Source organism: Rhinolophus sinicus, linkage group LG10, assembly GCF_036562045.2.
Source record: "Rhinolophus sinicus isolate RSC01 linkage group LG10, ASM3656204v1, whole genome shotgun sequence".
Lineage (NCBI taxonomy): Eukaryota > Metazoa > Chordata > Mammalia > Chiroptera > Rhinolophidae > Rhinolophus > Rhinolophus sinicus.
Window position 1 is genome coordinate 48341757 of NC_133759.1, and position 12293 is coordinate 48354049.

General features: G+C 49.0%; 1 protein-coding gene across 22 annotated transcripts in view; it reads left to right on the plus strand.

Moving 5' to 3' along the window:
- Nucleotides 1-12293, plus strand: part of CACNA1D (calcium voltage-gated channel subunit alpha1 D) — a 427288-nt gene that overhangs the window by 316731 nt on the left and 98264 nt on the right. For all 22 annotated transcript variants that reach the window (XM_074313103.1, XM_074313111.1, XM_074313112.1 and 19 more), the window contains one exon: nucleotides 1199-1368. In XM_074313103.1, coding sequence (XP_074169204.1) covers nucleotides 1199-1368 — 170 coding nt within the window. The remainder of the gene's footprint in view (nucleotides 1-1198; nucleotides 1369-12293) is intronic.

Here is a 12293-nt window from a genome sequence, read left to right on the forward strand (position 1 = left end):
GACGTAGGCAGGTAATTTCCCCCTTTTTCAGTTGGGTTGGGTTAATGAAGTAGGGGCTTTCAGGGAAAGAGGGAATGTGCTGGCTTTGGAAGGCAGAAGGAAGACAGATGTAATCTCCGTCGGAATCCAGGGGGTCTGTGTGCAGAAGCTCTACTGCCTGTAACCTCACCTGCTTCCTTAGCAGCTCTTTAATCTTACTTACTAAATCTGCAACTTGCATAACTTGGCTCCTGTAACAATTCACGGCTGGAAATGCAGATGGTTCCTTGTATATGAAAACTGGGTAATCATCTACCTGACTCTCAGACTTGCTGAGCAAATGTGGGGTTGTGTATGTGAGCATAGATATAGGATTGCAGACACGAAAGGTAAACAGTGACCAGTTGGGAACATTTACATGTCTGCCAAAGCCTTTCCAGGGCAGGTGTTCCCATAAAGGGGCAACAAATCATGCTGCCTCTTCACCTCCTACAGGGAAGACTTTTGGGGGGAAGATCATGGAAGGAAGCAAGGGTTAAAAAAAAAACAGTCGTGTTTCACCAATGCTCCTATTTGGGGTGGGAGACCGGGGCTGTGAGGAGGGTCTGTACTGACCCTCTCCACTGCTTTGCCCAGAACCTGCAGGTGGTGGGGAGGGGAGCCTGGTGTGGGCACCATGTATGGCCATTCCACCTCTCTGGGCTCTTGTTTTGGACAAAGGGGTCAGCACGTATCAGGAATACTGTTTCTGATGGTATTGCAGAAGCACTGAGCTTGGTGGTCTCTTGGACCACAGCTTGGGCCCTCCTGAGTCCTTTCTCTTTGAAGTGTGATGCCTGCTATCTGAGGAGGCGCTGGGGGAGGTGGGACGTCTCTGAGTTCTGGCCCCTGGTGGGGGGGTGTCAAGAGGCCTGCCGGGATAGCACATGGTGCTTTGGGCCTGGCTCCTTGGGATCCCGGAAGTCCTGACAGGAGTTTATTTTCTAAGAGATGGTGCATGTGTGTTGGTGTGGTCTTTGCAGCTCTGGCACCCACAGTCTTGCTTGGGAAGACACTGTCCTCTGTCTGTCCACGTGTGTGGCCCCTGTTGCTGTGCTCGTGTGGCTGTACTCAGTGCTGTGTGTCCTGCCACAAGACTGTTGTGCCGCAGGGCAGATGGCTCCTGCTGCGGGTCCCTGGGGATGCCCTGACATGGACTTGTTCTTTTTGCCTCCCTCAGAGAATTCTCAAAGGAAAGGGAGAAAGCTAAAGCAAGGGGAGATTTCCAGAAGCTCCGGGAGAAGCAGCAGCTGGAAGAGGATCTAAAGGGCTACTTGGATTGGATTACCCAAGCAGAAGATATTGATCCTGAGAATGAGGAAGAAGGAGGAGAGGAAAGCAAACGAAATAGTATGTAGCCCCCTTCCTACTCTTGACCACACAGAGCTTGTGTGTGATGCAGACACGCTCCCAGCAGCCGTGTGTCTTCCCTCTGACCCAGCCTGTGAGGTGGATGGCCTCCTTCTCGGCCATCTGGTTCCTTCTGCCTGCACATTAGAGATGCCAAGGGCATTTACCTGCCTCTGAATTTCTGCCTGAAGTTTGGAGTTTAGATTTGTATCTAGTCACATGGCTTTATGGTGGAGAAGGGGCAGCCAGACTCACTGATCACCTCTGGAACTCAGTAAGCCCTTTCTCTTTGGCGCAGGGTGTGGCCAGAGACATATTCACCTTACCTCACAGGAGACAAAGTCATGATTCCTTCCCTTCAGAGTGAGCAGTGTTATTGGACGGGAACATGAAGAGCAGGGGCCCTCTCCACCCTTCTGCTATGTGTGCCAGCCATGGGAAGCCAAATGCTTACCCATCAAGGTCTGGGGAAAAACCAGTTCTGGGCAGAGGCATGTGAATCAGTGTGTCTGCTTTGGAGCTCACCCACCTGGTACCCCATGCTGACACTAGGCACCACAGAGCACTTTCTGCAATAGGAAGGCCCAATGCTCTGTCACCCACTGGCACTAATTGACAGTGTCAACCAAGATATGTGTCTTACCATATACTTTTTCCACAGACATGCTCATACTCTTCCTGGGGCAATTGGTACCTCAGGTAAAAGTGGGAATTGAAATTAAGCAGTAGATTTGACTAAGGTGTTTTGATTTGTTTCAAATCTAGAATAGCTGATAGTAAAGACCGACAACATATTTCACAGTTGCACGCCATTGGGAGGGTTGGAACCCAAGTTAGGCTCTCCGTCATGGAAGATGGCTGAGCAAGCCCCCCTTGAGCAGAACCTCTCAGATAGCATGCAGCCACTCCTTCAATCCGTAAGACGGGGTGCTGGATGCTGGGAGGACGCCCTGGATGAAGCGGACATGTTTGCTCCTTCCGGGAAGGCAGGCCTGCATGCACAGAGATGCAGCACAAAGAGGCAGAGATGGAGGTTGCAAGGGAGGCAGGCAGTGTGCTGGGGCACAGAGGAGGAAGGGCTGGCTGCAGGCCTCTAAGAGAGACCTGTGGGGGAATTGGGCCTGGGCCTTGAAGGACGGATGGATCTGAGATGGCTCAGCTCAGTGTCAGGAAAACCATTCGGAGTCAAGGCAGTGGCATGAGGAGGACATGGGCAAATGCAGGTTCAGGGAGGAATTGGTGTGTCAGTTTAGCTGGAGCACAGAGGGTGTGTAGGTCAGGGAGGAATGAAGCAGGGAGGGTGGGCAAGACCAACAGGTGTCGCTTCTGTAGGCAGGGGAGTGTGGAAGCTGAGCTGAGGCCCATGCTGGAGGGGATTCTTGACTGAGATGACCTTGGCAGGTCTTCTAGCCTGGCACTCGGAGTCTGTACTTCCATGGGAAGTGAGGGTTTCTTGTTATCATGGATGCAAACAATTGACTCAGGCCTGGGTGCTAGTGGGGGAGCCAGCAGAGTGCAGGCTTCCCCTCCACCCCACTTCTTCCCAGGCCTCCACCCACTGCTGCCTCAAGGAAGAGCTCAGAGTTCACCACCTGACGATTAGGAAACAAACTACAGAAGGATTTCTAGAGCTGACTGTGTTTGTCAAATATTTCTAGAGTTTATAAGTGGATGTTCCTTTGAGTTCCAAAATCAGTGATGTCCTCTAGGTGATTAGGTGTGTACACGTTTTTGGCACCGCTCTCCCAGGGGCATTTGAGCCAGCCCGAATCCCCAGGACCTTCACAAAGATTCTACGCTTGCAGTGTGGCCAGCAACAAGCCACTTGCGTGTGCAGCTGGGGGAATGTCTGCCACTCTCTTTTCCTCTTCATTTCCAAACCCCAGCCTTGATGCTGACCTGTGGAGGCCTGCCAGCTGTGTGCCATATTGTGTGTAAATCAGAGAAAGTCCTGGCCCTTCTTCTGAGCAGAGTTCCTTTCTTTGCTAGTTGTGGTGTGTCCTGTAGGGAGCTGAGTGAGACCCTCTTGCAGTCTGATGTCTTTTCATGTCTTTATTGTTCCACCGCTAGGAACAGATAGGGACCCATGTTAGTGTTGCTAACCTCAGGTGTGGTGGGACTGTTTTTATGACCTGTGATTTGAGAATTAGGAATTTTCTTTGGATTTGAGGCAAGTATGTCTTCTGATCGTCCTGAGGGCCCATTCTTACATCTCAGCCCAGCATTTCTGGTGTCCTGCTGCTGTCTGTAAAGAGCCTGACCATGTGATGACAAAATCAGTGCCTCTGCCTTAGGAGACCCTCCCACGGAGGGAAGATGGAGAGGTGGTGCCTTAGTGTGAGACAGTGGACAAGCTGACACCGTCATCAGGAGCCAGCGGTCTGCTGTGGGATCCCAGAGGGCGCAGTGGTGCCGGCGGGTGGGAGTGCAGGGAAGGCTCCATGGAAGAGGTGGTGGTCCTGCTGGGCTCCGAGGGAGGAGCCCTGGGGCTGCAGAAGGTGCAGATTGCTTTTCAGGCTGAGGAAATGGCATGAACAAGGTACACAAGGCTACAAAAGTTCAAAGCCCTGAAGTGCATTACTTAGTAATATAATCAAGGAAAGAAATCCCCTTTAAAAGTTGTAGATTCCCAGAATTCACGTTGTAACCGGGGCTCCAAACCCAATAAAGCTGCACTGTATCTCTGGAACGTCAGCGCTGTGGTTTCTGCTCCCTGGTGCTGTGCAACGCAACCTGCGTAACCCGCTTGGCGTTTGATCCAGAATAGCACATACTTCTGAGGTGCTCCCTGGTTCTTTCTTGAGTTCATTTTGCCAGGTGCTGGGGTCCCCTGTGGAGCAAGGCTCACAGTATTTCCCAAGACATCAGAGTCCTAGAGCCCTGATGATTAGGGCTGCAAATAGAGACCCAGCTCCCAGGCTGTGGGAACCGTGTTGGGATGTAACTGACTTAACAGGAGAGCCCTAGGTCTCCTCCAGACGAGGATGTGTGCCTCCCTGAATACATTCCTAGCGGCCCAGACCTTCTGGAGAAGCAGAGCTATTGGGGTTTCCCTAGGGCCTCCCGTGGCTGCCAGCTGTTTTCTTCTTTTCCCAGCCAGAAACCATAGGGGAGAGGGTTTCAGTGAGGCCCACGTGGTCTCCCTCACCAACAAAGAGTGGTTGATTCACCACCTGCGTACATTAGGCCTGGTTTCTGCCATCTGTTAGCAGGCAGTAAAGTGTGGGCATTGCCAGTGCCAGCGTCCTCCCTGGACACGTCAGAGCCGTGCCCACACACCTCACACCCCATCCGTGTTCCTGCAGAATCTCTGGGAAGGGAATGGGGTGCCGCCTGGGACTCCTAACTTGGTCCACATGTCCTCAGGGTGCTAACTCCACTGACTGCCTCTTTCACCTGGGCCCTGGATGGGATTGAGGCAGCTTCCTCCCAGACACTAGAATGAAGTGACAGTGTGAAAAGAAGCCCTTCCTGATGGCCAAGCCTTGGCTGATGGAAGGTTCAAGCCCCTCAGAGGTGGGGACTGCGCTGGAGGGTGTTCACTGGAGCTGGCTGCAGTTGAGTTTTGTGACTTGGAATTTGGACTTGAGTGTAAGGCATAATACCCAACATCTCTGAGTCTCAGTTTCCTTGTCTGCAAGAAGGGTATAAAGGTATTTGCCTGTGGTATTGTCATGAGGATTAAGTGTTCGATAACTGGCTGTGGTCATCAGGCTTCAGGAAAACTTGACCTAAGCAGAATTGTTTTTGCAGGTTCTCTTAGACCTCCACCCAAATTTGTGTGAAGACCCTTTTAGGACCATGTCCCTGTACTTTCCTGTTTAGAAACTATAAGGTTCCCAAATATTGATGGAAGACAAACTTGTGGACCCAGTCGCTTTTGAGATAAGGTAGTGCAGCTTTCTGGGTCTTGAAGTCCATTTCTAGTTTGTTGACGCTTGCTGTTTGCAAACCGATGTCAAATCAGGTGCTTGGAGATCTGCACACATTATCTGTTCTCTCTGATCTACTAAATGTGACTGTCTGCATCTGTACCCAACTCTTGCTGTATGTGACAGTCACCTGGGGAGTGCAAATGCATCCTGATGCCATCCCCCACCCCTACCCTGATTAATCGGTCTGGGGTGGGACTCGGGCATGGCTTTATTTACAGCTCCCTGGAGGTTCCCGTGTAAAGCCAGGGTTGGGAACTCTTGAATGGCATCACACTGAATAGCACAGTGTTCCATGCTTTCACTTGGAAGAAAACAAAAGGAAAGGCATTCAGCTCCCTCACTGGGCTGTCTGGTGGCTGCAGTGACTGGTAGCTCTAGTTTGGTGCATTCACAGACTATTTAAAATGTCAGTTCCATAAATGTGCTGTTAGAAAGCTGGTGCTACACAATTAATTGAATGGACAAAATTCCCTTGGAAGTTAGTTCCTAAGCATTTGGGATAATTTCAAGGATAATTTATTTAACTTTTTGCTGAGCTTCAAGTTTCTTAAGAAACCCTGCCAAATCGCAAAGTGATTTTTTAGACGTGTGCAGCTGCATCTGAGTTAACAATGGAGTTTTTCTAGGGCCATTAAAATCTGAAAGCCTGAAATTCTATTTTAAACTCTTCTCATTGTCAGTGATTAGTCTTAAAAAATAGCATTAAAAGTAATGAAATGGTTTTAAAGGGAGCTCATTCTAAAATTCTGGCCAGAAAAGCAGGGCAGTTTCGCTGTGGGAACTATGAATGATCGATGGTCCGTCCCTGTAAGCGGGGATATTAATGCCTGAAGAAAGGGAGGGCCTACCTGCAACTCCAGCTCTGACCACAAGGAGAGCCTGTCTGTGTCCTGGTCATCAGTGGTCCTAGAGGCTGTGAGCACTGCCCCCGCCTGCCTCCCACTGGGACTCTGCCCTTCCAGGTCTCAGTACACAAGGTTGCTATAGATGTCAATTTCCTTCCTCATGTGCCACCTGGATGATTTTACTGCGATGTCTGGTTGGAGGGTGGGCAGAAAAATAAGTGATGGGACAGCTGTTTGCAAGCGCAAGGCATGGACATTTGCTGGTCTTATTTCAAAAGGTTATGTCTTCAAAATTTGATTTATAAAACTGCTTTCATCACAATTAAACTACCTCAGAGTGCAAGTTCAACATAGAAAACATTCAGTTAGAAGCTGGAAAGCAAAGCACAGCCGTTAGGGTTGCAGGTAGATACCATGCATCCAGGACAGCTGCCTGCTCTGAAGAAGCTGCTGAAAGCCCAGGACTGGGAAGGCTGACTGGGGAGGCCCCAAGACTGTCTGGGAGACACCAGCTCCACTGGGGTGGTACTGGGAGCAGTCCTGGGTAGGCCTCAAAAGAGCTGGAAGGAGATGAACTTGGGGATGGTTACCCCACTGTGGAGACGGGAAGGAGGAGGTACTCCAGCCGGGTTTGTGGAGTCCCAAATCAGGGTTGTTTTGTTTGCTTTTAATATATTTTAATTCTAAAACTAATATTTATCCACTGTAAAGAATTCATATACTATCAAAGTATGCATATATAAAGTAAGAAATAACATTGTCTCATCCTTCTCTGAAAGAGAACCAGACTTCACAGTTTGGGGCTTCTCCTTTCTGACCTCATCTGTGCACGTAAGAACATACGACTTTGCACAGACGGAATGCTCATGGGTCTCCACCATGAAATCGCCCAGCACAAATGGTTCTGCTCCTTCAGTTTTTCGCTGAACTGTAGACATCTTTCCATATTTTTAAAACAACACTTGGGCTATTTTCAGTAATTTGCCAATATAGAAGCTGTGGCAATGGACTGTCTACTCTGTATAGCACATGGACCTCTGAGTTACGGCAGTGGTCAGAGTCGCAGTTTTATCCTTGGTGTGATTGTCTGACTAATGTTTTCCTCTGCCATGAGACTGTGCTCCCTGGGGGCAGGAACAGGGCCTGTTTCTGCTGTCCATTGTGTGGCTGGCATCCAGTGCAGTATTTGTCACACACATTCTTATTTGTTGAAGGAATAATAATAATAATATCTCACATTCATCAAGCGCCTCCTATGTGTCACACTGTGGGTGCATTAGTCCATTATTCCTCACACAATTCTCTGAGACAAGGACTTGACAGATGAGGAAACTAAAGCGCCGAGAGGTTAAGTCGCTTCCCAGGGCCACATGTTAAGTGGCGAGGCTTGGATTTGAACCTGCGTTCTGCCACAGTCTGCACCTTAGCCATCATTAATCCCCACGAAGGCCTGCACCTGCGTCTCCATCCTCATGTGCACATTCTCGTGGGAGAGATGACCAGGAGGGGTTTTGCTGGGTCACAGAGTGTGCCCATTTTAGAAATGTGTTATCCCAGGTGACACCAGTTTACATTCCCAGTGATTGTGCGTGCACGTGCCATTTCCCTCAGGCCCTTGCACACTTGGCATTCCTTCTGCTGCCTCTGCAGTTCCCTTCCCCAGAGTGTGTGGCCTCCACAGCAAGGATTAGCCAGCCTGCGTGACCCCCATGTCACAGAGCTAGAAGGAGGTGGAGACCCTAGACCGTTTTTCTTATGATGTAGTAGCCAGAGGGGAGTTATAGTTGTAACAGTTGATCACACCTTGCCAAAGCTGAACGTGTTGCCTCTATTACCTTATTTACTAGTTTCCTCTTACAACAACCCTATGAAATGCCGGTCCGACTATTATTAACATTGTAGGAGTGAGGAAACTAAGGCTTAACAAAATCAGGTAACTTGTCCAGAGTCCTCCAGCCAGTAACTGGCAGGGCTGGGATTAGACCTGGTCTGTCCAAGTCCAGAGCCCACCTTTTTAACACCCATGTGTCCTGCCCCATGTAGTGATACTGGCTGGACTCGCACAGCCAGTCAGCACCCAGGACTCCTGACTCCTGCTGACGTGCCCTCTCCCTAATGCCCTTCTTACCTAGCTTAGAGTGGAGGCCAAACACTGGAAACCTTTGTCTAGAGTGGGTTGGTTGTTTATTGTTAGTGGGTTGGTTATTTATTGTGTTTATAATAGTTGGTGTTTATTTAGGGCAGGTTCATAAAGTATATAGGCATTTTATATACTAGCTACAACACGTGCATTGCCACTCTACTGGTCACATCCCGAGCTGTCGATTTCTACGTAGGACAGCTTGGGTTTTGCATATCAGAGCCCGTGGATGTGGCACCTCTTGGGTCCTGGGGCTCTGTTTGTGTTGCTCTTGCTGCCCTCTGCTGAATCGTAATGAAATTGCTTATGTTCAACCCGAAGGGGTCACATTGGCCGACTTGCTAAAAGAGGATAAGAAGAAGAGGAAGTTTTGCTGCTTCCGCCAACGCAGGGCTAAAGATCACGGTAAAGAGCTGAGCTTGAACTCTGTCGTCAGGAGATTCTTCTCCCAAGACCTCTGACGTCTTCTGCTCACACGCAGGCATGGGGTGACGTGCATGTACCTGTGTGCTGTGTCTTTGAGATGCCTATGTTTTAATTGCTTGATTTCTTTGAAATTGGGTCCTGTGGTTTTCTTCTTGTCTTTCCCCAAAATGTGTGTCTTTGCCAAGACAGCATTGCAATTTCCTTTCTGTGTGAACTGTACCTTTTAAAGAAGCAGCTGAACCAACTCATAAAATTTATTTAATTCAGCATGAATATTCTTAGACTGGAAGACAAACTTTTTAAACACTTTTTCCCAAAGGATGCTTTTTCATCTGTTCCAGTTTAGATGAAATTCCAATATTATTTGATTGATTTTTTTCCCCCCCATGTTAAATTTTTCAAATGGCCTTTTGGTTTTCTACTCTCCAGCAGGCTTGCTCAGGACCAGGCTAAAGCTAATGGTGCCTGTTTGAAGAATGAAGTTAAACATATACTTGTAGGATGCAAACATTTTGGGGTACCTGTGAGTGGGAATGAGGAAAGGGCTCGTGTGGCAAATAATGAAGTTCCCACCTATGCTCTGAAATAATGCTAAATACAGCCCCTCCTTGGAAACCCTGGGGTTCTCATGCAGGGCAGTTTTGCAAACAACTGGCGCCCTGCCTTGCCTGCCAATTCATCACCATGGTCCCAACAGCAGCACGAAGCTTTGCCTGTATATCCTGCACAGTCCACTTAGTTGCCACCATCAAGATGAGCCCTAGTCAGACAACTCTGCAGGAAGAGTCTGTCTGAGAGGATACAAAGCCAGCTGCTAAGACAGCAGAGGGGACATGTTGCACTGTTTTCTCGGGAGTGGCCTCTGCCACCCATGGGAATGTGGATCCCAGAGGTTATGGGAATGGGACTTGAACAGACGCGGGTGGTCTGACTGAAGGTTGTATGAGCGTCCTCCTCTCATCTGAAGGCCTGAAAGGAAGAAGGAGCAGAGAGACTGTTGGATAAAAGCTCCTCCTTTTTCCAAGAGCGTGTTGTGGCCCCAAAAGGAAGACGACAAGGAGGAGGGACTTGCCTGTGAGTGAGCGATGAGTTGGGGGCAGAGACAGGGCTGATTTGTTCAGCTTTAGGGTTTTCCAAGAAGAGACTGGGCGTGATACAGCTCCTGGAGGCCTGTGCAGGCAAAATGGGCTTCAGCTAAGTAGGGAATATTGCCATGGACGTAAGAAAAAAATGCTGTCAAACACTGATTTAGGATGCCAGCTCTAGGTGGGTTAGTGTAAGAAGATGAGTGGTTTCTGTGCCCGGAAGACAAGAGACCCCTCCTTGGGCATGTAGATAACTACCCCTCTCAGCTGGGGCATGAGCCTTGTGACTTTTCAAGGATTCTTGAGGCTTCTCTGTTAGCTTTCTGAGATCTGCAAGGAGAGGAAGCAGCCTGGATTTTCAGGAAACTTGCTGTATTTTCAGTAGGGAAAGTCTTTTGTTAACTGAGATACTTGGGGTCCCTGAGATTGCTGCTGACGAGTGGGGTCAAGGCCATTGTGTGGATGCTGTGCTCCCCATGTCACTGGTCATACAGAAATAGTTATTGTCAGAGCATAATTCTTGCTTTAGACACAGAAACCTTTGTCTGGCCTTGACCCACATTCTCCAAGAAGAGTCTGGCTTCTTTACAGCAACAAGAGTCTGTTACCCTATGAGGGTTCAAGCATGTCGCCACTAGCAAGCACAGGCAAATTCCTTCAGGGGATGTCACAGCACTGCTTTTGCTTGTCACGAAAATAAGATAAAAACACAAGCTCTTGGCTTCAGACCACCTGTCTCCAAGGAAAGCAGCCACGACTCTGCCACTGCTCAGTTGTCTAACCTCGCCCCTCACCCTTCCTTTAAAAGGAAAGAGTAAGAAGCTTCAGGCTGCTGGGGGAAGGAGGGGAATGCTAAAAGACATTCTCAGGTGTGTAAGAAAGCCTGTCCTATGGTGGCAAATAAAGGAGTGAGGCTCCTAGAGGCCCAGGATAGCTGTGAATGAGGTTGTTGGTGTGACAGGCTCCAGATGAAGGCTGGGGAGCTCTGGGCTCAGTTTGGCGTGGGTCCCAGTCTCTTGTGTCTGGCTGAGGGCTCTTGGGGCTGCTCCTTCCTGTGCTGCACCAGTCCCCAGGGTGGTCTGTAGGAGGTGACTTTGAATCAGTCTCCTGGGCAGGCTGTTTGACTCCTGGCGACCACCCTGAGGGGTGGGTTTCACAGTCCTGCCCATTCCCTGCTATCCTTGCAGAGCTAGGGGAGCAAAAGGGAAAATCCCTTTGGTGCTGGGAGTAAAACCATATAGCTTGTGGGTATTTCCTCTTTACACAGTTCTACCAGGTCAGAGGTAAATGGGTCTTAGAGATGATATTACCCAACAGCTCATTTTCTAGATTAGGTAACTAAGCCCAGGAGGAAAAGGGACTTATCCCCCTATCACCAATGACAAAGACCAATCTTCTCTGACATTCTTCTAGAGTCTTGGCCTCAGCAACCTCCATCACGGAAAGAAGTTGGTTTGAGGTTTAGCTGTGCCTGTTAAAGGTGAACATAATTTTGGGGCTGCCTTTTTGGACTCACATACAGACTCATCCTTGGTGTGTGTGTATTTGTGTGTTAATTTCCCTCTGAATTCACAAGCCTGGCTGATTTGGTTGAGCATTATATTGTCCTTTCAGAGTGAGGGTAGAGAGCGCAATGTTTGTACATTGGTGAAAATGCCCACTGTTGTGCCGGCCTGAGAAACAGTGGATTTCCCTGGTTTATTTTGTGTGGCATTGGCCATGATGACACCCCAGCCCAGTACAAGGTCTTAAAGAGCAATCACATGACTTACCCTTCACAGAGAATACCCAGGCTGCCCAGGAAGGCCCTGGAAACTCTCACTTACAGTCCAAGGTGAACTAAGCTGCTGTCTGGCTGTATGTCCTCACCAACAGCAGCTCTTAGGACCCCTTCTCAGTGCACCCACACTCGAAGCCTAAGTGTCTATCCTGGAGCTCTCCCCAGAAATCCCAGTGCCTGGAATGGGTCACAAAGCACAGGCCCTGAGCTTCCCCAGATTTCCCGCCGGGCAAATTGCCGTGCAAGTGAGCATCGCGTTACAGGCTACAGGCTTGTCCTAATGCCTGGTTTCACCCAGATTCACTGAAAATAGTTTTAAATTTATGTATTTTTAAAAAACAAAACCTTCCTCTACAAAGCTCTAAAGTTCCCTGGGATGCATGAGGGGAAAGGACTTACGGCTTCTGGTGCAGGCAGGTGACATGGTGGGGTCTGTGCATCTCTCTGCATGCCTCTCTCATGAAGCCTGGTCACTTGTCAGCAGTTAACACTGACTCCCTGCAGAAGGGGACCAAGGAGTCAGCCTGAATGGGGCAGTCGTGATGGTTTGGCATCCGGTTAAGGAGCAGGGCCTGTGTTCCAATAATTTTCCTGTAAGTTTACTTAACTTGGGTTTTTATAATTGTTTCTGTTTTGATTTTTATAAAGTCTCAATAATCAACTTAGTAGCTTGAATTTTGTACTATCCCCATTTGCTGTGTAGATGTCCGGTAA